Source organism: Lacerta agilis, chromosome 1 (assembly GCF_009819535.1).
Source record: "Lacerta agilis isolate rLacAgi1 chromosome 1, rLacAgi1.pri, whole genome shotgun sequence".
Lineage (NCBI taxonomy): Eukaryota > Metazoa > Chordata > Lepidosauria > Squamata > Lacertidae > Lacerta > Lacerta agilis.
This window is the reverse complement of record NC_046312.1, coordinates 93801148-93827357: the sequence shown is the minus strand read 5'-3', so window position 1 is coordinate 93827357 and position 26210 is coordinate 93801148. Positions and strand designations below refer to the sequence as shown.

The window sequence follows — 26210 nt, the reverse complement described above, 5'->3', positions numbered from 1 at the left end:
CTGCACAGTGGGTGGAAGAGGGGACAGGTGAGGCAGTGGGGAGGGTGGCATGTTGCATGTACACCAGCAGGATAGCCAGAGTGCTGTTGCATTTGCCTTGCCCCTGCCCCTCCTGGTAGATAATAGTGATTCTTCACTAGGAGGTCAAGTAAGCACCTCTGCCCCACTACACCCTTCATAGAGCAGCTGCTATAATTATGGCTTTCTGTTTTTTAATATGTTTCTCAACTTGAGCAAGGTGATTAGTTACACAAAAGAAATACATCCCACGGCTCATAACTTCGGGTGGAATCCATCTGGTGTCCTTGCACTCATGATAGAGCTTTTGAGGAAGGGAGGATGGTTACTTTTTGACACTATTCCCTTCTCTCTGAGTAGCCCCATGCTGTTTCCCACCAGGTTCTTGAGGATCTCCCAACAGTCTGGAGCTGCTTTCCATTAGTGGGCACCACAATTGGATAGGGGTCAAGCATATTGATGATAAAAATAAAGAAAAATGCTGCATTTGTTTCGTATTTTGCATGATATGTGCCTACATATGTACATTCACAGACATGAAAGAATCTGTTCTTCCTTTGACTGAGAAACAGTACTTTAAATGATCCCTCTACAATGAGATTATTTATTACAAATTCTATCCCTTCTCCTCCCCCACCCCTTCTCCATAGAATGGAAGAAACTGTGAGAAATCTACTGCAACGTCAAGGATCACCAGAGGCAAACGGCGAAAAACCTGTTACTGTAATAAAAGCTTATCAGGTAATACTGATATCAGTAAGCTCAATTGGCCGCTTATGGTAACTGATATAATAATTGGATAATATAATGTGTATGGTTGGAGGCAGATGATTTAGGCTTTAATACAAAGTTTCATCTTCAGATGTTTGTCAAAAATATATTTGAGGCAGAAAGTACCCTTTATGAAGACTAGCCACAAAGTGTGAACTAAGTGGGAGAGAGGCAAGGTGTCGGCCATGGGAACTACATAAGTGTATTAAAATACAGCCGAAGAAGAGGTGATTAAAAGTGATGCTTAGAACTGTTACCTGTCTGAAAGGCTATTTCTCAGAGCTATCAGAAGTCATGATTTTTTGAGACTGCATGACAAGGAAAGGGAAAGGCAATTTCGACATGTGGAGAATAGAGAGAGAAAGAGGGAAAGGAAGGCAGACAGATGGGGAAAGTATGCATGGAGACAGAGGGGAAATAATGTGATGGCTGGGCAAAGACAGGAGGTAGCTGTGAAGAACTCTTCAGCCCTTTCACATGAACATGTATTTAAGTTTATTAATATCACTGTGTGTGAAGTGCATGCATGCAGATGCTTGTGGGGATGTGGGGCTTGCAGCATATGCACGTAATTTAGACATGGGGCTGCTTCTGAAAATGGTTCAGAAATTTCAGCTGGTGCAAAATTTGGTGGCCAAATTGTTCGCCAGAACAAGCAGTATCCTGATTTGGAGGTTACCAGTGCATAGGCAACAATGGTCAGGTTGTCCTGGTCCAGAAACAGCCATAGCTATCTTGCCAGCTGAAGCTGACAGAAAGTATTCCTAGTCACAATAGTCGCCTGGGCCTCTAGCAACAAACAGTAGCACTCCCAGACTACAAACTTGCTGTTTCAAAGAGAGTACACCACCATCCAAAGCAGGTTTGCATTTTATGGGTATGAGTAAGCATGTTGATTATGCATATGTATGTAGAGAACATTGGTTCTGGGATGTATGTATATGCAAATAGATAGTACGTAGTTTGCAAGTGTTTATATGGACCATGTGCACACAAGTAGATGCATAAATATTCATATGTGCAGAACTATGTATAAGAAAGGGACGCGGGTGGCACTGTGGTCTAAACCAAAAGAGCTTAGGGCTTGCCAATCAGAAGGTTGGTGGTTTGAATCCCCATGACGGGGTGAGCTCCCGTTGCTCAGTCCCTGCTCCTGCCAACCTAGCAGTTTGAAAGCATGTCAAAGTGCAAGTAGATAAATAGGTACTGAACCGGCGGGAAGGTAAACGGCGTTTCCATGCGCTACTCTAGTTCGCCAGAAGCGGCTTAGTCATGCTGGCCACATGACCCAGAAGCTGTCTGTGGACAAACGCCGACTCCCCTTGGCCTATAGAGCGAGATGAGCGCTGCAACCCCAGAGTTGTTGGTGACTGGACCTAACGGTCATGGGTACCTTTTTACCTTTACCTTTATGTATAAGAAAGTATGCAGAAAGGCTGGAATGCTCCCTTGTTGCCCTTCATCATAACACCAGTGGAGAAGAAATAGTGGTGGATATTTCAGCCGATAATCATAATCATCATTTATTTGTATGTCACCTTTCCATAGTAAACCATGTTCATGGTGGCATACAACATTTTTTTTTATTTACAAAAGCCCTTAAGCATCCTCAGCAGCATGTATTTCCTGATTCACAGCAATACCATTTCTGTTACCTTCAGCAGTAACAGTTGATGCTATAAGGAGGTGGCCAAAGGTGGACCTCCCTCTCTGCTCACAGTGAAAGAGATCTGCTATCTTCTGTAGCTCCTGGAAGACTGTTTGCGGGATCCTAGGATTGTACTGTAATTTTAATTGTCAGTGCTGTCTTTTAGAAGTTGCATAATGAAGAACATTAGTAAAATGCACCTCTAAGTTAAATTATGATGACCAGTTTTCCAATTTGTTTTTGATCAAGTGTTATAGGAAGAAATGAGAAAATGCAGGGTGTTCGTTTTGAATATGGCTCTCAGCAAGAGCTGATGAAACTATTCTATATTACCTCACACCATGCTAAGTTAGTTTTACTGTGTGCAGCCTGTTCAAATTAATATTTGAGTAGTCATAAAAGGTACTTCTTTGCAATAAACACTTTTGATCTATTGACCACCAGCTGCATATTTGTTTTTTGCTTCTCAAACCTAATTATTGTTCTGGGATATATAAAACTGAGTTCTTATTACAATATCAATATCCCTGACTCCAGAATAAATATTGCTGCTAATGAACTTTAAATGTTGCACGGTAGTCATGTCAGTGGAATAGTAATCAGATGTGCATAGAAACATGCATGTGTTGTCATTCTTCTGTTAGGCCTTGTCAAGAGTTCCTCTTTAAAAATAGCAAGTTTTGAGGACTTGCTTGTGGTAACTACATAAGTTTATAAACTACGCTTTTGCCATATACATTAATTTTTGAGTCATGGGTGCAAATAATATAATGTTCAGTTACTCCTGGATTGATTCTGTATAGCACTGTAACTTAGAGCAAAGTCATCTGAATATAAACATAAAGGGAGAGATTAAATACAGCATGTTGTACACTTTCTATATATTGATTACGTTTTGTCCAGCTCATCTAGAATTGTCAAAGCTAGGCACTTGGGTACGAGCTGGACTATGGGTGGTGTTCAACTAAGGGTTGCCCACATTAGACCCATTAAATTATTGAGCATTACTCAGTTAGGTCCATTAGTTTCTATGGGTGTACTCTGAGTAAAACTTGGTTGAAATACCACCCTAGTAGGCTAGTGTTCCTGCGTTGTGGTCAAGGTTGGAGTGGAATGTGCATCCCTAATTACCAGATGAGTCAGGATAAGATGATGTGTCTTCCAGTGCTAGGCCTGTTGCAGATGTCACTGACTGCAATGGGTTCCTGAAGGCAAAGCACCAGTGCATCTACTGCATCTAAATACAAATAATATACACATAGGCTCTTCACAACTACTGCCCAGTGGCAACATGCCAGTAGCACATAGTCTTGTGCAGTCTATGTTACTTCTATCCATAAGACTGGGCTAGTCCGTGTCTCAATTTAAGTTAAGATGAGCATGCAGCATGGTGCATGAGGCTTAAAATTGCTCTCCCCCACTTATTTCGCTGCCACGTTGCAAGGAGCCAAGCCATGGTTTCAAGGTGAATGTGCAGTATGCTGGTCCATGGGACTAAAATTAGGCCTGCTTCATTCTTCCCCCACTCCTACCATGGCTTAACTTCATATCTGAAAATGGGCATGGTTTTGTTTCCACCAAAGGAACCAGAAGTGGTAAGCAAATAACAAAAGTTAGTTACAGCTCATGGTTCTTAGGAGAAAAGCAACACAGGAGTCCAGGTTCAGATTCAGGTAATGGCTTAGGTTCTGGCAGTGCGGGGGGAGCAAGGGAGGAGGAGCATAGTGGTTGTGATGTCAGCTTGCAGTGCCAGTATGTTGTGCATTCATTTTTAAACCATAGTTAAGCTTAACCAGGCCACTAAGTATAGAAGCAAAGCTTTGAAAACTGGAATTAAAGTTTTGCTTCTGAAAATGTTTGGCAGCACATCAGGTGCTTTTGCTGAAGTATTCTTCTCAGGCAAAGCTGAAGCTATAGAGGGAGCAGCAACTGAACATTAGTCCCATCCCCCCCAGCACCTTCTGCTTATGATTTCATAGCTATAGTTTTCAACTTCATTTCGAAGCTCTTTCTGGTGCAAACAATTCCTTGTTCCAGTGCATATCTCCCCTGTGATCTTGGACAAGCCATACAATTTCTGCCTCTTTGTAACTTATTTCCCTATCTTGAAAAGAAAGACAATATTATTTCACACCTCTCAGAATAGAAAAAAGGGTACCTTCATTGGTGTCTGTGCAAATATATTCATGGCAGGGTCTTTGATGTTCCATTATGAACTTGAAAAGTGGCTCTGTTCGCAGAGGTTTGATGCAGTATGCAAAATTTTCTGATTAAAAATGAGGCAGCTTCAAGTGAAAATTAAAGCTTAAAAAGGTAAATGAGCTTGCTTTCAGTTTTGAATTAAATAAATATTCACATTTAATATGCAAAACACATGGAAACAAAAGCTGTTCATTTGGCACCTCTCTGCTTCATATTTATAGTTGATTTTAAGCATCAGGACTGATGGTGTTGGTGTTGGATAGAAGATAAAATAATAGTTTTATCTTTTCACATAAATATGCAAGGAGAATGTATGTAACTAGGAAGTATGAGGGAGCAGAAAATGAGTGAATGAGGCTGTAAGTAGTATTGTTAGGAAATTATTTATTTCTTAAATACCAATAGTGCTCTTCACCTGAGGATCACAGGGCAGTTTACATTATAAAAAAGACAAAAATGCATAACATAGTAACAAACAGAACCAACCAGCGCCTCTCCTGACCCCAGTTTAAAAGGCCATAGATTCTTTAATCACCCTGGGAGAACCTGCTTCTATTTGCTTCTTGTGAACAGAAGCAGAAAAGGCCGCACCAAAATATTGCACATCTTACTCAGGTTTCCCACCCACTATTCTGACTTATTGCTGATGGCGGTAAGAAACAGAAAGGAAGCAAACACAGTGTAATTACTAGGCCTGTTCTCAGGATGGTAGATGAAAAATAGAAGATTATTTTATGCTCAGGCTTTCAGAATCTCCCACAAAGGGGCTGTCTTTCCAAAAGAGAGGAGTTTGGTTTAGGGAACATAGCAGAGTTGGCCCTGAAAGTAGAAATGACAAGTTATGGTACTGGCATAAAATCGGAATCTAAGCTATATGCTGAATGAAAGAAGTCAAAACTAGAGAACCCAGGCTTCTAGAAGAAAAACAGCACAGTTCACCTACCAGGTTGCTTTGTCTGTAGTTTTCTTCCTTCTGAAGTCTTTCTACAGATAAACAATGCTTTGACACCATTGCAGAATGCCTCTTGTTAGAGATCATTCCCTGACATGCATCAGGCCTCATCACTGCTGCTATTGATGGTACACATGATGCTCTCATGCCTGAGCCTTCATTTAGGTGGCCATTGTGTTTTGTTTCGTTTCTGTTTTCATGTTGTCTTAATAGTTCTTTGCTAATTACATAAGCACAAAATACAATGGTGGTACTTCCATTGATGTGAGTAATTATCTCCTGCAGAAAAAAGGACAGCACTAGGAAACAGACTGTTCCTGGGGCCATTGGTCATGTAAATGCTCATTATAGCTGCATTTGAAGGGGTGATCTAGAGAAGTGTTTTTCACTATCAGCATTAATAAGAGCTGTTCCCTGTTTAACAGATTTAATTAACATTAGTATTGAACTTTTCTAAATATTTCATTTTACTCTGTTGCTTCCTTTTAGTCAAAGTACCTCTTAGGACTGAACGTTTTTCAACAGAAATAAATGTTGCTGATGGATGGAAGAGGCAATAAAAGCATCGTCAGAAAATTTATTAATGTAGCTCTGCAGAGCTGTTCAATAAGGATGATACCCTGCAATATTTAGAAGTGGTTTGAGTGAAGACTAATGTGAAGTAGATTTAGATTGATATGCCAGTGGTTGTAGGTTCATATTAGAGACATAAAGAAAACACTTTGTTCTCTTATCCATCACAGGCGTTTAATCTAGGAGATTTTACTGCTCACTCTGTGTATACTTTGTAAGTCAAATGCAGAGATGAAAAAGAGGAGTTTTATGAGTTCTTGCTTGACAGCAGTAATGTTAAACTGTGAACAATTTAGACTGTTTCTCTCAAACCTTCTGATTTATCTAAATCCTTTTCTTTTGCTTCAAATTTTCAGCAGCTTGTGTTGAGCAAAAACAGTTAGCTATACAAGAAAACATTATTCTTGCATCTGTGATAGGCTGTCTAAAGCAAACACATATTGTGTTCTGCTCTGTTGCCATAAGAATGTGAATAGTAATAATAATAGTGAAAGGAAGTCAATGGTGTCCACATGCAGGTTTCAGAATAGATAAGTAAAATAAGTACTTTTATACTGTGGACTTTTATACTGTGAATTCTGATTTTCTTTCCAAGTTAGCTAGTGCTTATAACTAGTTTAGCATTTTAATAACAACATACTATTTAGCCCTGGATAATAGTGTTAGCAGTCTGAAAGGTTTTCCTTTAATGAAAAGAAAAGGTTACAATTTTAAGTTGACTCAGAAAATAGAAACATGGAGGGTGCAGAAACCTCATCTTCATATACTCTGCAAAGAACTGAACTGAAGACAGCCCTGAAATTCACCAGAGATTCCAATGCATATCTTGGATTGGAGTGCATAAAATGTACTTCTGCACTTGAAGTTTCCCTGATTTGGAATAGGCAAGAAGGGAGATTAAAAGTCCACATGCTAAAAATTCAGGAGGCATATCAGAATATCTCAGGTTGAAAAATCTGTTCAAGGCCACAACAAACTAATCTAAGCAATGCCTAAGGACAATAAGACCTTTGGAACAAAACAGCTGATTCTGAGAAAAAAATAAGACTTGAGAATTAGTAGCAAACTGCTAAAGCCTCCAGGTGTATCATGGGAATAGCTATAGCTCCATGGGTAGAGCTGATTCACACCTCTCCATCTCTTGGCAGAGTTGGGAAAGCCTGCTGTCTAAAAATATGAGAGCCACTGCCAGTCATTGTCGGCCAAGTGTGGAGAACATTTTTCAACCTGTGGGCCATATTCCCCCATGGGCAACCTTCAGACGGCCACATGCCAGTGGTGGGCATGGGTCCAAGGCAAAATGTGGATTGTGCAAGAACTGTGGATCTTGGTTTTGTTTAGTATCTTACATTCCAGTCACAAAACAGAGGTTTCTATACATGTGCATCCACCCAGGCAAGTAAGAGATATTGGCACAGTTCAATGGACATTACAGCCAGGCAAAGCCACTAAATGAAAGCACAGAGCAGGACCAGTGAGAGGGGTAGCCTGGGGAGAGGGGTGTTGCCAGGGAAGATGTGGCCTAGGAGCCTTCCTTAGGTCAAGAGGGCTCCATTTGTTACCCAGGCCTAAGGTTACTCACCTCGATGTAGGCAGTGTTGAACTAGATGGGCCAACAGTCTGATTTCAGTGTAAGAAGAAGAAGAAAAAGTTTGGATTTGATATCCCGCTTTATCACTACCCTAAGGAATCTCAAAGCGGCTAACAATCTCCTTTCCCTTCCTCCCCCACAACAAACACTCTGTGATGTGAGTGAACCTGAGAGACTTCAGAGAAGTGTGACTAGCCAAAGGTCACCCAGCAGCTGCATGTGGAGGAGCAGGGAATCAAACCCAGTTCACCAGATTACAAGCACACTGCTCTTAACCACTACACCACACTGGCTCTCACACCACACTGACTAAGACAGTTCCCTACATTACCTATGTGGGCTTTGTCTTTACAGCAATATGAGAATTCCTCACAATGAAATTGCATGATTATTACGGACACACTGGCAACTCATCTCATGCATTCCTCATCTACCCACCAAATAAATCATGGGCAGGATCCTATGAGAAAGAAAGCTAACTATAGAGTAAGTCTTCATAGAAAATGAAGTCACATGCTTTTCACACAGGGGTACAATACCAGACAGTCTGCTGGTTTTGCTTGCTACTAAGAACTTTGTGTTGTGTTTCAGCTTTGGGGTTTCGTCTTCACCCCCCAGTTTCCCACAACATGATTTTTGAATATGCTCTTATTATTTCTTCTCCCTACACTCCGTCTGCCCTCATGAACTTTTTATGAGACAATAACAGAGATATATTCCTCAGAAGATATTTTGAAACGATTGGTGATTTGATTTTGATTTTATTATTTCTTTTCCACTTTTCCAACAACAAATGTTGAGCTCAAAGCAACTCACAACAGCAGCAATAGCACTGTAAATCAACATAATATTTAAACAGAATAGCATGTAAATAAAACAAATTCCTCAAACAATTATTATACAATTCAATGCAAGCTCATAGTGATTCAAAGTATCAGAAAAAAAAGCTGCTGAGCATCATATTCTCTCCTGGAAGGCGTGTCTTCATGCAGAGCAACAGTGTGATCCCAGTAAGATCTTTCATAGTTTTTAGTCTTTTTTGCCCTAAGAGAAATAAATCACTTCTATGTTACTTTTGGAGAGTGGGTCAACAGGATCCACAAAAGATACAGATTGTCTTTGGTGTCTTGTCTCCAAGTGGAATTCTTAAGATAACTCATTTCCTCTGTCCCTTCTGAGTACTGCACCGGCCTCCTCTCCTCTTTCTCATAACAGGGGAATAAGGCTGAGGCAAAGAGCCACAGAGCCCTATAGCTCTTGCCCTTTGGCTCATGCCAGAAGGCCCACACGTCTGGCAAGGACCAAGCTTTAAAGTATCTAAAGAGGAGAACAGATAACTCCAATCTGCTTAGCTGTGCTGGTCCCGTCCAAGCCCAAGTCCGAGTCCGAGCCCAATCCCATGCCATCACATTAGCAGGCTCCAGGTGTAAACAAACTCTTCCCACTTGATAACCCCAGTGCCTACATAGGCTGGTTATTAAAAATCAATACTTCACTCCAATGCTCTTGTTTTTCTTACAGTTCTCTCCTATTTTCATTTCTTATTATTCCTTTGCCTTGCATTTTGTTCACATGCTCTTCATTTACCATTAAGTTCTTTTTCTCCCCATATCTGTCTTCACTTCCTTGGCTATATACTTTATTTTATTTTATATATCATTTTTGGACCTAAACTCCTCTTAATTCCCCTATTATCCATCCCACAGTCCTACCTTTGAAGATGATGCTGAATGCACCACTAGTTTTTCCTAGGGCACAGCCATTCCTTAATCATCTCAGATCACGTTCAGTCCTTTTGATCACCAATCCCCCAGATTTCCCCCACCCAGCAACTGCTGATGGGATTCAACCACTTTATGAAAAGGAGAAAGTTAGGAGTCAGGCCTAGGCATGAACCATTGGTGACAGCACACCACCAACCCTAGCTCAAAGGTTCAGAAAGAGTGAAGATCTTAAGAGAAGGAGCACTGCTCAGTGGTAGAGCATATGCAAAAGGTCCCAAGAGAAATCCCTGGCATTTCAAGGCAGAGCTGCAAAGGACTCCATCTTGAAACCCTGGAAAGTCACTGCCATTCAGTACAGGCAAGTCTAAGCTAGATGGACTAATGGTCCAGTTTGGTATAAAACTATGCCACTTCAAGCTAAGCTGCACTGGAAGTATGTGGATGCTGAGGAGCTAACAGGGTTAGGACTAGGACAAAGTAGCATGTAGGCCTTATAAAAAGATAGCACACAGTGGAAGAGAATACAGTAAACGTGCTTCTTGTCCTTTTCAGCTATTTAGATACCAGCTGGCAGTGGCCTTTAAAATAGCCTTGATTCAATTGTGTCGTCACCCCCACCCGAAAACCTTTTCAGCTTTAGATATAAACTGCTTGCTCCTCCACCGTGATAGAAAAGGGACGGTACAAATTGTAGCCATCTGGTACTGAATAATGAAGCGTTGTAAGTTAATAAAGAAGGGCAAGCTTTTAAAATGTGCAAATCTGTGCAGAGTTGAAAATAGACATACAGAAAATGCATTGCACAGTTGTCTGTCAGGAATAGGTTGCCCCTTACAGGTGCTCAAAGGATTCAGTGATGCAGTAACAAAACTTCCATTCCTGATCAAGTTTCTACCTAAAGCTCTTATCCCATTCCTCATCTTTGTTCACGCTATCAGCAGAGGATATTTCATGAAGAAAAAACTTTAAACCTTTCTGTTTCATTGTGCTTTTTTATTAATTGCAGTTGGTATAATTAAGTGCTGCTGCTCAGTTTTAAGGGGGTGTAAGGCAGTTTTAGGACGCGGGTTAAACCACAGAGCCTAGGGCTTGCTGATCAGAAAGGTCTGCAGTTTGAATCCCTGCGACAGGGTGAGCTCCCGTTGCTCGGTCCCAGCTCCTGCCCACCTAGCAGTTCGAAAGCACATCAAAGTGCAAGTAGATAAATAGATACCGCTCCAGCGGGAAGGTAAACGGCGTTTCCGTGTGCTGCTCTGGTTCACCAGAAGCGGCTTTGTCATGCTGGCCACATGACCCGGAAGCTGTACGCCGGCTCCCTCGGCCAGTAACACGAGATGAGCGCTGCAACCCCAGAGTCGTCCGCGACTGGACCTAATGGTCAGGGGTCACTTTACCTTTACCTTTAAGGCAGTTTTAATGAGATTGTGCGACTGGTGATTATTGTATTTTTATGAATTCCTGTTTGCTGCTTTGAAGGGGCTATTATACTCTAAAAGGTTGGCATGTAAATCTTGTAAATAAATAGTGACTGCAAATGAACACCAATGAGAACATCTAAACAATTAGGTTGTTCATAGAACTGTATCTCTCATTGTAATGAAAGAGTGACACCCACTTTCAATGTGATTATCCTTTTCTTCAGAAAATGGGAATATCATAATGTTTAGTTATAATTTAGTATTAAAGGACCAAATAATATTTGGCTTAGGTGGAGGGAGATCAGTGCTCTGCAGTTTACAACAGTCAAAAGAAATCCCTGAACTATTTCAATCTGGGCCTGAAATAGTGACATTTCAGAATTTAACAGTAACTTGTAGCTTTACACTAATTTACAATTTATTACTTGGCCTTGGCCTGTTTTGATAAATATGTTTGCTTTTGCTTTTTTGTTTTGTTTCTTTGGTCTGCATGGTAGATTATCTATATGACTTAAGAATGGCATGGAATTCTAAAACAACAGATAGTATTGGGGCAGAATTACAGTTCCTATTACTCTAAATGTAACAATCCTGTCAAATATGCTAAAGAGAAAATTTTCAAGATGACCATGATTAAGTGGCATTGACTAGTATAGCATCTTAAATAGTGTGACATTAACTGTCTAAGAAGCTGTCTTTGGTTAAGATGAAAGGCTGACACTAAGTGTCTCTTATTTGATTGACATTCAAATGCTAATAATCAGAATAATTCAGTGGTGACCAATCCTTTTTACTAAGTGTGCCATAAGTCAAATAAAAAACTACATTACACCATGTGTTATAGACTTCAGTGCATTGAGATGGTTTTGTCTTTAATTGATGAGCCAGAAGTACATGTCACAGTGAAGGCCATGGGCTCTCCTATTAATTAGGAGTTTGTCAGAGGGACCAGTTATATACAAGTGGACAATATGTTCTCCTACAAAATTTATCCCCGTGGAAATTTCATCCTGCTGCAGAGAAATCTAGTAGCAATGTCACACATATTATATGTCTTCTTAAAGCTATTAGTAGTTAACCAATACTCTTATAGCCTGATACTATTCATGTTTTATTAGAAATGAGACTAGTTGTTTTAGTACAACTGCAGATTTAATTTGAAAAATGAATATCCTGGTCAGGCCACAGATCTATATTGTGGTAATGATGGGACTGGCAAATTGCAATCAATCTACACATACGTGTATTGAACACAGTTGCACATCTTCTATTGATTTATTGAGAAAAGTGATTGGCATTGAAAGCTCACAGCTCACCTGTGTCTCTTTTTTGATTTGTTATTTCATTCTGTTCTGTTTGTTTTCTATAAAATTGTTCAGCATCAACTTTTTCTAGTATTACTTTTGTGCCATATGCGCCCCCAATGTATTTCTTATTTAGTTGACATTCAGTGTGAATTTTCAACTCTGCTAACTTGGGCTACGTGCCAAAAACAAAAAAGGCCTAGAAGTATTTATTTATTTATTATACTTTGTCTAAGAATTGCTTTCTATAAAACCATAAGTCATAGGTATCTGCCATGCACTTTGAAAATAAGTCTCTTTTATGTGGCAAAATTCTGGGTTCATGGTATGCCATCATTTGAAAAACATATGAATTCAGTGAAATGTCTTTGTGAGAACTTTTGCCCAACACTAGCATTTATTCATTTTAGCTTTCTATATTGTACCTAAAAAGTGTGGTCAGTGTTTGAATGGCACTTACTATGAACTGTTGTTTGATTATTTTTTAATGTATGCCTGAATGAATGAGCTTATTTTAATTGCTTTACGATAAATGGATTGTCAGACAAGATTTAATTATTGGCTCCAATTCAGAGTACCATGCAGCTATGTTTAGTCATGTTGTTTTCTTCCTTAACAGCTTTGTTTGTGTGCTGAATAACAATATCCTTTTGGAGATTTGGTAGTTTGAAAAGCATGATAATACCATGTAATTACCAGTGTATGTGCCATTAGGTCATATAAGCAAAGAAGGCAAGCCCATATCCAGGGAGATGACAGCTATGTTGGGTAAACACATGGGGCAGAATCCTGGGGTGGTAGACTGTACCACCTTGGTCTCGCAGGTTGGAAATAACATTTCTGTGTGCCCCTCAACAATCCATTCTGCCATCTTATTCAGTGCAAGTATAGAGAAGAACTTGGAGAACAGAAAGGAACAGCAAAGGAAGCTAGTGGAAGGGGAGGGGAGGGGGAGGGGGAAAAGATGCAAGGGTAACAAGAGATGGACATGGGGTGTTCCATACATTTTCATGATCAAAAGTGAGGGAGGCCTGGGAGTATTTGGAATACTATGGCAGTTTTGATTTCACAAGGAAAGTGTTTATGTATAGATCAGCATTTGTGCATAATGCAGCTTCTAGTGTGGATTGTTGTTTATTTATTATATTATTACATTTATATCCCATCTTTCATCCAAGGAGATCAAGATGGTTTACACAGCTCTCCCCCTCTCCATTTTACCCTTGCAACAATTTTGTGAGGTAGGTTAGGTTGATAGATAGTGACTGGCCCACAGTCACCCAGGTGAGCTTCCTGGCAGATCGGGGATTTGAACCCTGGTCTTCTAGATCCTAGCCCTGTGGTTCTCAAAGGGTGTGGCGCACCACATTGGTGTAGCAGAAGGAAATGGGAAATGTGCTGGGAAGATTCAAGGGCAATCAAACTCACTGAGCTTGTATACATAGTTAAGGCTCATATGTAACAGACTCGTTTATAATTAAATTTTGAGAATGATTCATATTCTTATGTAACTTCATTGTTTTATACTTTCTGGATGTCCCATGACCATATTATAAAGTAGCTGTGTTCTGTGTTATAAATCAAGCACTGCTAGTTGTTGTTTCTTTTTGTTTCCAATATATTTCTTACCAATAAAAATGTTGGTACAGCACGAGCAATTTTTTATTCTGAAAGTGTGGCCCAGAGGGAAAGAAAAGAGAACCACTGTCCTAGCCCAGCACTCTAATCATGTGCAAAAGATATCTGGATATATATAATTCTGAGAATTTTGAACACTTCCCCCCTTCCCCAATATTTGACTCCAAAGCTGGTATGTATGGAGGCAAGTGAAGTTGTAGCTTGAAGCATATACAAATATTTTGTGAATAGGAATTATTAATATCTCTGCTGATACCTCTGGGAGGAAACACAGTATATAGGCTAAACATGGGAGGCATCTATATGACAGGGTTTAACTAACAGAAATACCTATCATAATACAACAGGAGTTAGAATCCTAAATACATGGGCTGTATCCAGTTACAGTATGTTCCTTTGCTGACAGAAGGCTCTTTAATCCAGTTGAGGCTTCGAGGATCAGAAAGTGATTTAGCTGATTCTCCCTTTTCTCTGCAGCTCCCCAGAGCACCTTCCGTGCTATTTGAAGGAGTCCACCAATCCTCTGCAACTGATTTTTTCTTGTATAGAGGACTGTAGAGGAGAGGAATCAGCGAAAATTGTCTGTCTATTTACCACAAGCGGAAGCCTCCATGTGATCAAAGAGACTTTAGCCAGTGGGTGGGCACAGTTGTTTACAGCACTTGCATCTGAAACTTACTTACTTATTTATTTATTTATTTATTCATTTATTTGGAGCATTTGTACCCTGCTCTTCAGCCAAAAGTATATTTTTGTAAGCAATCATATTTTGACTAGAAAACTGTATTACTGGTCCAGGAAGTGTAAATTTGGTAGATTCACATTAAAATGTGAGCCAAGAAAATTTTCCACCTAACTTGAGCATGAGCAAGGTCTTAATTCAATTGTGGGGAGGTGAGGAACACATTGGCTACTTTGCAAAACAAAAAACACCATGCACTTATGGGCTAACTGTGGGATTAAAACATAACCTTTGACCTTAGGAATTCTAAATGTGTAATGTTATCTTTTCACATTGTGAGTTTCTTTATTCCTACAAGTGACAGCTATGGTTGTACAGTGGGGTGAGGGAGGACTTCACATCTTGATGATGATGGCTTCTATTTTGCATTTCTGAATACTACATTGGAGAGAAGATGAGAGGACAAAGGACCATTGCTTTTGGTGGTACCCATGTGGTGGTTGTAATAGAAAGCTCTGGAAAGGAAAGAAACAATGGACAATGAGTACAGTACTGTCATCTTAAATGATAATTCAGGAAAATGCAATGTCTCATTGCAGGGTATACACTGTGTATACAGGTGAAACTTGAAAAATTAGAATATCGTGGAAAAGTCCATTTATGTAAGCAATTGTTTTCATTAGCTACTGGAGTTTAATATATGAGATAGACTCATGACATGCAAAGCAAGATATGTCAAGCCTTTATTTGTTATAATTGTGATTATTATGGCGTACAGCTGAAAGTTGAGATTGTTAATTTGGGGTTCTCATCAGCTGTACGCCATAATCATCACAATTATAACAAATAAAGGCTTGACATATCTCACTTTGCATGTCATGAGTCTATCTCATATATTAGTTTCACCTTTTAAGTTGAATTACTGAAAGAAATGAACCTTTCCACGATATTCTAATTTTTCGAGTTTTACCTGTATATTAAAATATATGCAGGATGTTATTCCATGTATATTAGATGTCACACTTCCACAAAGCTTTGAAACATGTCTACAATGTGTGTACGTGTGATATTATAATTACACTGCTTTTTCTTTGTATTGTTTTTACCATTTTACTGATGAAAAAATACATTGATCTTTTAGGAAACCTTTACTCACGAGAGCAAGAGTCCTAAAACAGCGGTGGAAGACATTTGCATGTCAGTAGATAAAGATTCAAGGGATGAAAACAGCAGCGCTGAAGAGGAAAAGGAAAAGACAAAATTATTGCTTCAACGGCTGAAGGCTCTGGAGGTAGGATAAAAAGGAAGTTTTTGCATAAGGGGGTCTTCACTTTTATTAGTACTGAATCGTAGAGCAGTATAAATCTTAACTTTCTCAGTTCACCTAAGCACTTGTTACAAAGTATTTTTTGATCACGATTCATTAAACCAGGATGAGCGAAATGCTCTGTATTGAAACCACTGAAATGATCTCTCTCTAATGTCAAGGATCATATATCCTTAAAAAGAAACTTCATAAATAAATTTAACTTGTTTCAAGCTTGAGGCTAGCTCAAACCCACAGAGACTACAATACAGAAGTCTAAGTCTTTACAATTTAGTTTCAGGTGTGCATTTTAGGGCAAAAATCACAAAGGGGCTCCATTGTATCCTCCCTACCTTCCCGTCTTCTTAGTGCAAGGAGTTGAGGGCCCCAGCAAACTCCTGATGCACACAGGTCTAGGAATTGCCGTATACTCCTTAGCTGCTACCAATGCTGCTGCAACTGACTGGAGTAGTAAAAGCATCCATCAACCAGAGGGCTTGAGATTCTGTCCTGAGAACCATTGTAATTTCTCCCACAAGTCACAGTAATGTTGCCAGTTGCACATTAACAGTATGCCTGGGGTTTAATAGGTGGTATTAGTGTATTTAAGGGACGCAGGTGACACTGTGGGTTAAACCACAGAGCCTAGGGCTTGCTGATCAGAAGATCAGCGGTTTGAATCCCCGCGATGGGGTGAGCTCCTGTTGGTCGGTCCCAGCTCCTGCCCACCTAGCAGTTTGAAAGCACGTCGAAAGTGCAAGAGATAAATATTTACCGCTCCGGCGGGAAGGTAAACGGCGTTTCCATGCGCTGCTCTGGTTCGCCAAAAATGGCTTTGTCATGCTGGCCACATGACCTGGAAGCTGTACGCCAGCTCCCTTGGCCAGTAACGCGAGATGAGTGCCGCAACCCCAGAGTCAGCCACAACTGGACCTAATGGTCAGGGGTCCCTTTACCTTTATTAGTATATTTGCTCCCAGAGCTGTATGGTGTGGTTCTTGGGCAAGGTTCTTGAGTGGGTGGTTGCGGAACAAATCAACGTGCTCTTGGAGGAAACTGCTTTTCTAGATCCATTTCAATAAGGGCTTAGTTGGTGGTTCCAACTTAGATGGATGGGGGGATGTTAACAACAACAACAACAACATTTATACCCCCATCTGGCTGGCTGTTGATGGGGTTATCCTCCCTCTGGAGCAGGTATGCAGCTTGGGGGTAGCTTTGGATCCTTTGCTGTTGATTGAGGTTCAGGTGGGCTCAGTAGCACGGAGTGCCTTTCATCAGCTTCAGCTGGTGGCCTAGCTGTGCTCTTATCTCGACAGGGATGTTGTCTATCCTCTGGTAACTTGTAGGTTAGATACTCTGAAGATGGTTCTGATACTTTAGATGGTGCAGAATTCAGTGGCTGGGGTGCTCACCAGGGCAAGACTGATCCTGGCCTGACTGCACTGGCTGCCAGTTAGCTTCCATGCTCAATTCAGAGTGATAGGTTTGACTTACAAAGCCTTAAATGGCTCAGGACCGCAGTACCTCAAGGACCGCCTCTCTCCATACAAACCTACCTGGACCCTGAGATCATCATCTTTGTGCTCCTTCTCCACAAGAGGTCTGGAGGGTGGATACATGAGAATGAGCCTTTTCTGCAGTGGCTCCCTGTGTGTGGAATGCCCTCCCAAGGGAGATTCAGATGGCACCTTCATTGTACACCTTTAGGTGTCCGGCAGAAATGTTCCTGTTCAACCAGGATTTGGGCTGATTAACAACTGATACCTTTTAAATGTGTTTGTGGGAGGGGTAGGGGTAGGGAAAGTTACTGCTTTGTTTTTGTTTTTATTATGTATGTTTTGATTTTATCTTGCATTTTTATGTTATGAACTGCCCTGAGATCTACGGATGAAGTGCAGTATACAAATTTAATAAATAATAATAATCATTTTGATGGAGAATGGAGACCAAGCCTATGCGATTCTGAGGTGGCCATTTACTTAACCCAAGGGTGGCTTGTCAAGCAAAATACTAGTTCTGTTTCAGCATATGTGTCTGAGAATGATAGACTGGACACACACACAGAGCATAGATTCTGTATCCAAATCTTTAACACCCCATTTTAAAGAGACTTGATCATTTCTTGTCCATTTATCATGCCGCTAATAATTATACTATATAGCTTCATGCTCTTGTAAATTCAATACTTAATTATTTCTAAAAGAAATTATTGAGAGTATTTCAGTTGAACAAAATAAAGTAAAAATTATAATTGCATATTGAAGAAAAGAAAGAAAGGTATATATGTAAATAACTACTATTTCATGCATTTTTGTGTAGTATTTTGTTATTATTATCCAAATACATATATGGTTATTTATAACCTGCTATATTTTTATTAACTATAAATATCATTATATGATATTCCAAATATTATATTTGTCCTTACAAAGTCTACGTCTGTAAGCAATCCGTTCATAAGTTGCAAGTGTTATATCTTAACTTAGGTTCACAGCAGAGGTTGTACATATTTAAAGGTCAATATTTACTTAGTGGGTTGATGTTCCATGCAGACCTTTCTTTCCAATATGCTTTCCAATATATTTCCAAAAATTTCTGTTAGCTAGTTTTTCACCTGTGTCCATATAGCTATTTCAGTTCTTCATTTCCTTTCTGATGATAGAAAGTTGTTTAATGAAGTCATAGCTTTTTATCAATTATAGTCAATTGCCTTGAAGAGGGAGGAGGGAAGCCCACAGTAAACCTGGCTATTGGAAGGTCACAGAATAGGATTTCTTCATTGATTCCAGTTTTGTGCTACAGCTTGGTTAAAAAAAAAGTGCCAATACTTCCAGAATTAATCTACACAAGCAGTTTTAAGGAGTAATCCATGATGAAAAATGAACTACAGGACCAATGTTAATAGTACCCAAAGATAATTAAAATAAAGTGTTGCTAATTGTATGTTGGTTTAATGTTATATACCCTTACCCTTGTGTATTTGAGCTTGGTAGATATAAATTTTTATGTCATGCACTGGAAACTCTGAGGTTTATTAATCAAGAGACACACATTTTATTAGTTGTGCAATTAGTGGGTTTAATCCTTTGGTATTTGGAGAATAATTAATCTTTGTATTTAATTAGTGGGTTTGAAAAAAACAAAAATAGTTATTCATTAATTCCTCTAGTGTGGATGTTGGAGGTTTGGTATCATGTTTTCAAAATATTTTCAGGCATGGGGAAGTAGGCAGCTAATTCACTGGCACAACACACACACACACACACACACACACACACACACACACACATATTATAATATATGGGTGTGGGTACTCATAGTCATTATTTGATGCTATGATGAATATTATCTCCCACCCTGATGACCCTCAGGGTCAGATGGTACAGTTCTTTCTGTACCAGTCTTCCAATGTGGAATGGAGAATTATGCCACATCCTCTAGACAGCTTAAATAATTCTATGTGAACATTGGGAGCAAGACCTATATTATCAAGAATGTAGTCGTGCACAATGGGTGAGAGCAATGATTGTCTCTGTCTACTAAAATCCCACAGCTTTCTAGACACTGCACTTCTTGTGCTCTAAACATGGAAATCATAACATAATCCTGATAATTCTGAGAACCACAGGCAGAGCACAACCCGTCCTGACTGGAACTTTTATTTTTATATCCCAGTGAGCAGACTCCTCTAGGTCCCTGAAAGGAACAAACTGGAATTGGCTAGTTTCTGTATTTCCTGGTGACAGTAGGAAATCTGAACTACCCTTCATTACTAGTTCTGGATTAAAGGTTTTCCTCCAAGATACCCCTTTTCCTGATTTTCTCCCTCTTCTTTTTCTGTTCTTAAGTTATATATTCAGTTAAAGTCTTTGTTATACTTCTCTGTTGGGTTGGTTAACACATGCTGCTCAGTGTGTTTGGGGTATATATGGCGCCCTTCTCTCAGAGGAATAATTAATTGAAGGTGGACATTTATGTGCCTAGGAAGAGGGAGAATCCCTTGTGTACACTGCTTTACAGCCATCAGGAAGAATATGAAGTGTTCAAGTATGGCAGACTTCCCACTTTTTCCAACAATGGTTGTATTAACTTAACAGCATCTTTTGCATATAAATTGTGTTAATGCGGCCACTTGAGGAGAGCTAGCCATCTTAGACTGCAGTGCAGCAGTCTCTCACTGTCACTAGATGAGCATTGCCATAGAGGGTGGGTGGGTATCATCTTTAGCATATATACTACTCCCTTGAGGTGAAAGGAGTGGAAGCTATTCATTTTTTTTCTTTAAAAAAAAATACTTTTGAAAGTCTTCACAAAGGTAGCCATTCTTTCTCCCATAATTTTGTGATTCTATGCAGCACAGATAAAACCAAAGTATGACTTACTAGTAAGTTCAGCATTTGCCCTTCTTAGACGTTCAGTCAGTCATCTTTTTTCTGTTCTTTATCTCCCTCTACCAATTCTATTTCTGCTTTAGTGACTGATAAATTCTGTACATTTGCAATCAAAGGGAACAGATGATAATTAACAAATAGTTCCTACTCACTTATACTCTTGATGCCCGGAATTCTTGTCAAATTATGATTTTTTAGATATCACAGCTCCCTTGTGTCATGAACATGCATTGCTTAGGAAATCCCATTTAATCTACTTCACTAGTTACAATAAAAACCTTATAGTTGATACAAAGTAAAAAATATTCCCCTGTGTATATGGCCTTCTAAAGGAGATAAAACTTTTATGAAGTAGCTCTTTTGTGGTCTTTTCTCTTGATTGTTGTCTTTTAACAAAAGGTACTGAATTCAGTTTCTTATTTTGTATGGGCAAAAGAAAAAATCTAAAAACCTCTACATATAAGGACATCATCACATGGTAGGCCATGGACATGATTCTTGTAGGGACACTGATGGTAAACTGGGATTTCCTGCAGAAAAAAATAGAGTAAAATGGAGTTTCTGGCTTTACACGTTTTTGTGTATACAAATGGACCCCCGATAACCAAACCCTCACTTATTATGCAAGTTACCTGTATTCAAATAAATAGAGAAGTTGAAGGAGAAGAGATTCTAGAGGTATAGGTCATGTAGTAAGTGCCCTTTAGTGTGATGGCAGCTGCATGGTACTACTACAGGAATCTGCCTTACACCAGGTCAGCCAAGTGCTTCATCTAGCTCAGTACTACCGGTATCTACAATGAATGATAGCAGCTCTTCACAGTTTCAGACAGGAGTCTTTTCCAGCACCACCCAGAGATTCTGGGGACTGAACTGTAGACCTTTTGCATGTAAAGTATGTGCTCTTCCACCAAGCTGCAACCCTTTCCTCTCATGTAAGTTATTTATTTATTTATTTATTTATTTATTTATTTATTTATTTATTACAATTTATATAACTCTTGACTGTAAAGAAAAATCTCAAAGTGGTTTATATGGCCTCCTCTTGTTTAAATCAGGCCATAGAACACAAGGAGGGAAAAGGAGGAGAGATATTGCGAGGCAACCTTTATAATTAAATAAATACCTAAACAAGAAGACAAACCTTAAGGATTTGTGGTACGGTAGTTATTGGAAAATAAATATCTGGTAGAGCAGAACAGAAGGAGATCTATTTGAAAAAGTATCACCCTTAAGTTCCTTAAGCATCATTCTCAGTTGCTTACACAGCCCTTAGCAACATTGTTTTCCTAGCACTGTCCTCTTCTTCCCTCGCCCATCCAGACCTTTTGTCATCAACACTCAATCCTCAGGGCCTTTGTAAGATTTTCATCCAGTCCCATCCTGGCACCAGCCCTCAGTTCTCTGCCTGCACATTTGTCCTCCAGCACCCAGAACTTACATTAACCTAGGTGTGATGTTTTCCCTAAACTGTTTGTTTTTCATGCCTTGTCAAAATCTTGTGACTTGTTGTGTCCCTATAGCAGTTAGAATGTTTGCCAGCGTTCAGTGGCCTTGTAGCTGCCTGCATACAAACACAAGTGATTTTTAAACAGAGATTTGGATACATATTCCAAGTGAATATGAAATACACCTCTCCACCCACCCAGTATCGTCGGCCCCTTGACCACTTACAATACCAGCACAAACATGATGGGAAATCTAAAACTACTTCATGAAAGTGCCCCCCACCAAATAGCAGTGACAAGTTCTTTATGAATTTTCAATAAAAAGAGTAATTCATAAAACAGCTTGCTGAGTTTTCAGATCTTCAAACGCTGTTTGAACTTAAGTAACACTCTTTTGTTGTTTGCTTTACTGCTGCTCATCCATGAAACTCGCTAGGAAGCCTAGTCAGGATCTTTGTCAGCTGCTAAAAAGTTAAAGGTAAATGACCCCTGACAGTTAAGTCCAGTCGTGAACGACTCTGGGGTTGCGGTGCTCATCTCGCTTTACAGGCTGGGGGAGCCGGTGTTTGTGCACTCCACAGACAGTTTTTCCAGGTCATGTGGTCAACATGACTAAGCTGCTTCTGGTGCAATGGAACACCAAAACCTTCCCGCCGGAGCAGTACCTATTTATCTACTTGCACTTTTTGGGGTGCTTTCGAAATGCTAGGTTGGCAGGAGTTGGGACCGAGCAACGGGAACTCACCCCATTGCAGGGATTCAAACCACTGACCTTCTGATTGGCAAGCCCAAGAGGCTCAGTGGTTTAGACCACAGCGCCACCCGCATCAGCTGCTAGTCCTTCTCTTTTGTATGGTGAAACTTGCAGCTTTGGGGTGGTGACCCCCACCCACCCACTAAGTAGCACATGATTCATTCATGAAACAAGATTCATTCTGACTGTTTGTCACAAACTGACTGAGTCCAAGTTACTTAATAGTAAAAAGACAGTAGTAGCAGTAGTAGTGCTGGTAGTAGGCAGAGTAATGACTTGCTGTGCTGGTAGAGCAGAGGTGTCTTGCCCGCTGCACTACCCAGTTCCACCAGTGGGGGAGCTCAGCCATCAGTAGAGAAGTCTTGCCCACAAGGAGCACTCCAAGGTGCCTGTCCATACTGTGGGCAGAATACGTTGTTGGTAGTATCACTGTTAGCCAGTAGAAACCCCAGAAAAAGGCATTTAGGGGAAGGGGGCACTACAAGGGAGCTGGCACAGCAAAAAGGTATTTCCTTTCACCCCTGCCCTTCCATTCTAGTTGATGTGAGCACCTGAGCTGTATATGCAGTGCTGACTGCACTGATCCATCAAGCTCCACTGCTGTTTGCCAGGAGTCCTGAAAGCATCCTAAATCATATGTTGTTGTGTCATTTAGTCAACATAAGTAATGAAGGTATGTTCAAGCTAACAAAAATATTGCTCTTTTGTCCCTCTTGTTTAGCAAGTTTCTACAAAAGTGGCTTCCTTTTGGCATATGAACTCTGCATTATTCATGAGCTGTGCCACTTGTGATACTGGTCCAGCACATGCCCTAAATGAGGCATTGAATGATATAACTGCACATTGTCCAATGGCTTTTGTTCGACCAGAAGGAACTTAAATATCTACTTCTACCTTGTCATTCAGTGCTGACCAATTACTTCTGAAATGACAAACCTGCTTGTGCTAGGGCACTAGTTTACATATGGCTGCATGAGGGAATAGGAAAGGGCACATTTACACTCGTCCCATTGCAAAGGATAAAAAGTGCTTGTATATAAGTGACCGAAGGCTGTATTCAACCTGGCTTTCCCAGACTAAATTACAAAAAAGTGGAAAGCAGCGAAAATGTATAATCTTGAAGGTTTCCAGTGAAAGTCTAATTTTATGTGTGAAAAATCTCATTGCTTCTGGCTGAGTTAAAGTCAGCAAAACTTTGCTGAACTACACTTGACCTATTTTTCCCCCCAGAGAATAATCTCCAAACACCTTTACTGATATTCCAGCGTAGTGGTTTGCTGCCCTCTGTGCAAATCATTATGATAAATATTCCTTCTTATAATAAATACCAATTTCTGTCTATCTACACAGAACTCTAATAGTGTGTTTCCAAAATCCTCTCTAATCTTAATCAAATACCCATAGGAAATGGCTCTATTGATTCATTTTTTGAAAGTAGCTATTTGTTGACCTTGCACCAATAATAAGGAATGCTGTTTGTAATGATGATTACCTTCCATGGATGAACCAAAATCTCACAGAGAGATTACTTTCATGTAATCCTTTAAATGGTCAATTTAAAGAATATAGGTTCTATTTTTTCAAAAAAATAAAATAAAATTCAATGCATTATGTAAATTGAAGCAGATAAAGTTGTTTGTTGCTTTGAGTATTTGTGGGAAGGTAACTTCTCTGTTCCTGAAGAACAGTGCCAGTACTAAATTCACTGAGAACGTATGCCTGGTAGTTTTAAGCACTGCAACCAGCAAAAGTTTAGAGCATAATTATGCAAAGTTCCTACAGGACCTTTCCATTTTATCAAATGAACCTGTATAAGTTGTCCACTCATTCCAATTAATCTGATTCATAGTATATTGGGTCCTCACATGATTAGAATTTTTTAACTGCTTAGCTGCCCTAGGTCAACCTACTTAATCCTAATTATCTGATCCCTTTGCTCTTAATTCTTCTTCCAGGGAGATTCTTACCAATAGGATTCTGAGCTGTTTAGAGAATTGTCCCTGCAGTAATGAGAACATAGTCACAGATTCCACTGCTGTCCAAATCCTGATAATTAGCTGGTATTTAAGAGATGGCACTCATTCTTCAGCTTCAGTTGCAAAAGAAAAGAGACAAGAGGAAAGGAAAGGTGGGAGGAAATGTTCTGTGTGTTAGATTGGTGGGGGAATTGGGAACCCCCCCCTTTTAAATTTCAACGCTATTTTCTTGCAATACTTTAAACATATCATTTCTCATCTATCCAATTTGCATATGCAAGATCTAAAAATAAATATTAGAATTTAAATAGGCATGTAATATATTATGTTTGTTTGTTTGTTTGTTTGTTTGTTTATATATATACCATCCATCATCCTCTGGGCAGTTTAGAAATTATTGCAAATTACAAAATATATGCGGGTGGCGCTGTGGTCAAAACCACTGAGCCTAGGGCTTGCCAATCAGAAGGTCGACAGTTCGAATCCCCGCGACAGGGTGAGCTCCCATTGCTCGGTCCCAGCTCCTGCCCACCTAGCAGTTGAAAAGCACGTCAAAGTGCAAGTAGATAAATAGGTACCACTCTGGCAGGAAGATGAACAGCGTTTCCGTGCGCTGCTCTGGTTTGCCAGAAGCAGCTTAGTCATGCTGGCCACATGACCCGGAAGCTGTGTGTGGACAAACGCTGGCTCCCTCGGCCTATAGAGCGAGATGAGCCCGCAACCCCAGAGTCGGACACGACTGAACCTAATGGTCAGGGGTACTTTTACCTTTACCTTTACAAAATATAATTCAAATAGGTTTTTTAAAGGTAATTAAAATAGAATAAAACTAGTTATAAGCACAATACAAAGCCTATTCGAATTGCTGTTAAATAATTAATTGCTATATTAATAAGTGATCAAATTGTTACTGTTATTTATTACATACTTTGTATATAGTGTGTATGGTACTACAAACATTTTAAAAGTCCTGCCACAAGAAGCTTACAATTTCTGAGTTCTTCCTTCATATATTACTTATTAATTTAATATCTTTCTAAAACTACCCTTTCATCATATATTATCCGGGTGTGGAAAGCAATACTTTAAACCAAAACAATAATCATATATCCAATTAGCAAATGCAGATAAAAGCAAGCCATAAATTAAATCCCTTACCTTCCTTAAAAACCCAGAGTGTTTGACATGCAGTGCAAGTTAAATATTTTATTGTTGTCGTTATTTTTCAAGGGCCCCTTATGAAAAAGATTGTTTCCAAGTGTCTTTTGGTTGTATTTGAAGCCTACTTCTTAAGATAGCCTAATATTTATTATATATATATATATATATATCTGTTGCTCTATGAATTTTCAGTGCTACTATTATGCATGAAAAGACAGCTAAAAATATAAACAGCATCGATTATTATGTTCTGAACAATGGAAGAGCAGATTGACAGAAAAGCACAAATAATTGAGTAGTCACTTCCTCTGAAACAGCTTAACATGATTGTGTAAAGGTTCTACTTTTTTGCAAGAGAGCACCTGACCTCCCTCAGCAGTATTTTCATACCATTGCAAACAAAGCAATATGATGGCTACGGACTTATTTTTATCTGCTGCATTTCCTTGGTTCAGGTATCCAAAGCTTTTTGAATCTTGCTCAACTGAGTTTGTTCAGGCTATAGAAGCTTCAGGCATAATAGTCTGATGTCAGGGGTTCTTGGCTAATAGTCTAGTCAGTGGACACAAGTTAAGGTCAGACTACAGGGAGTCACAGAAAATTACCTTTACCTTTCGATATATTTGAGCTGCCTGTTATATTAAAAGCAA

General features: G+C 39.6%; 1 protein-coding gene across 1 annotated transcript in view; it reads left to right on the top strand.

Annotated features, from left to right (window-relative positions):
* Positions 1-26210, top strand: part of NCKAP5 (NCK associated protein 5) — a 546232-nt gene that overhangs the window by 350205 nt on the left and 169817 nt on the right. The window contains exons 6-7 of the mRNA XM_033163803.1: positions 669-759; positions 15663-15812. Coding sequence (XP_033019694.1) covers positions 669-759; positions 15663-15812 — 241 coding nt within the window. The remainder of the gene's footprint in view (positions 1-668; positions 760-15662; positions 15813-26210) is intronic.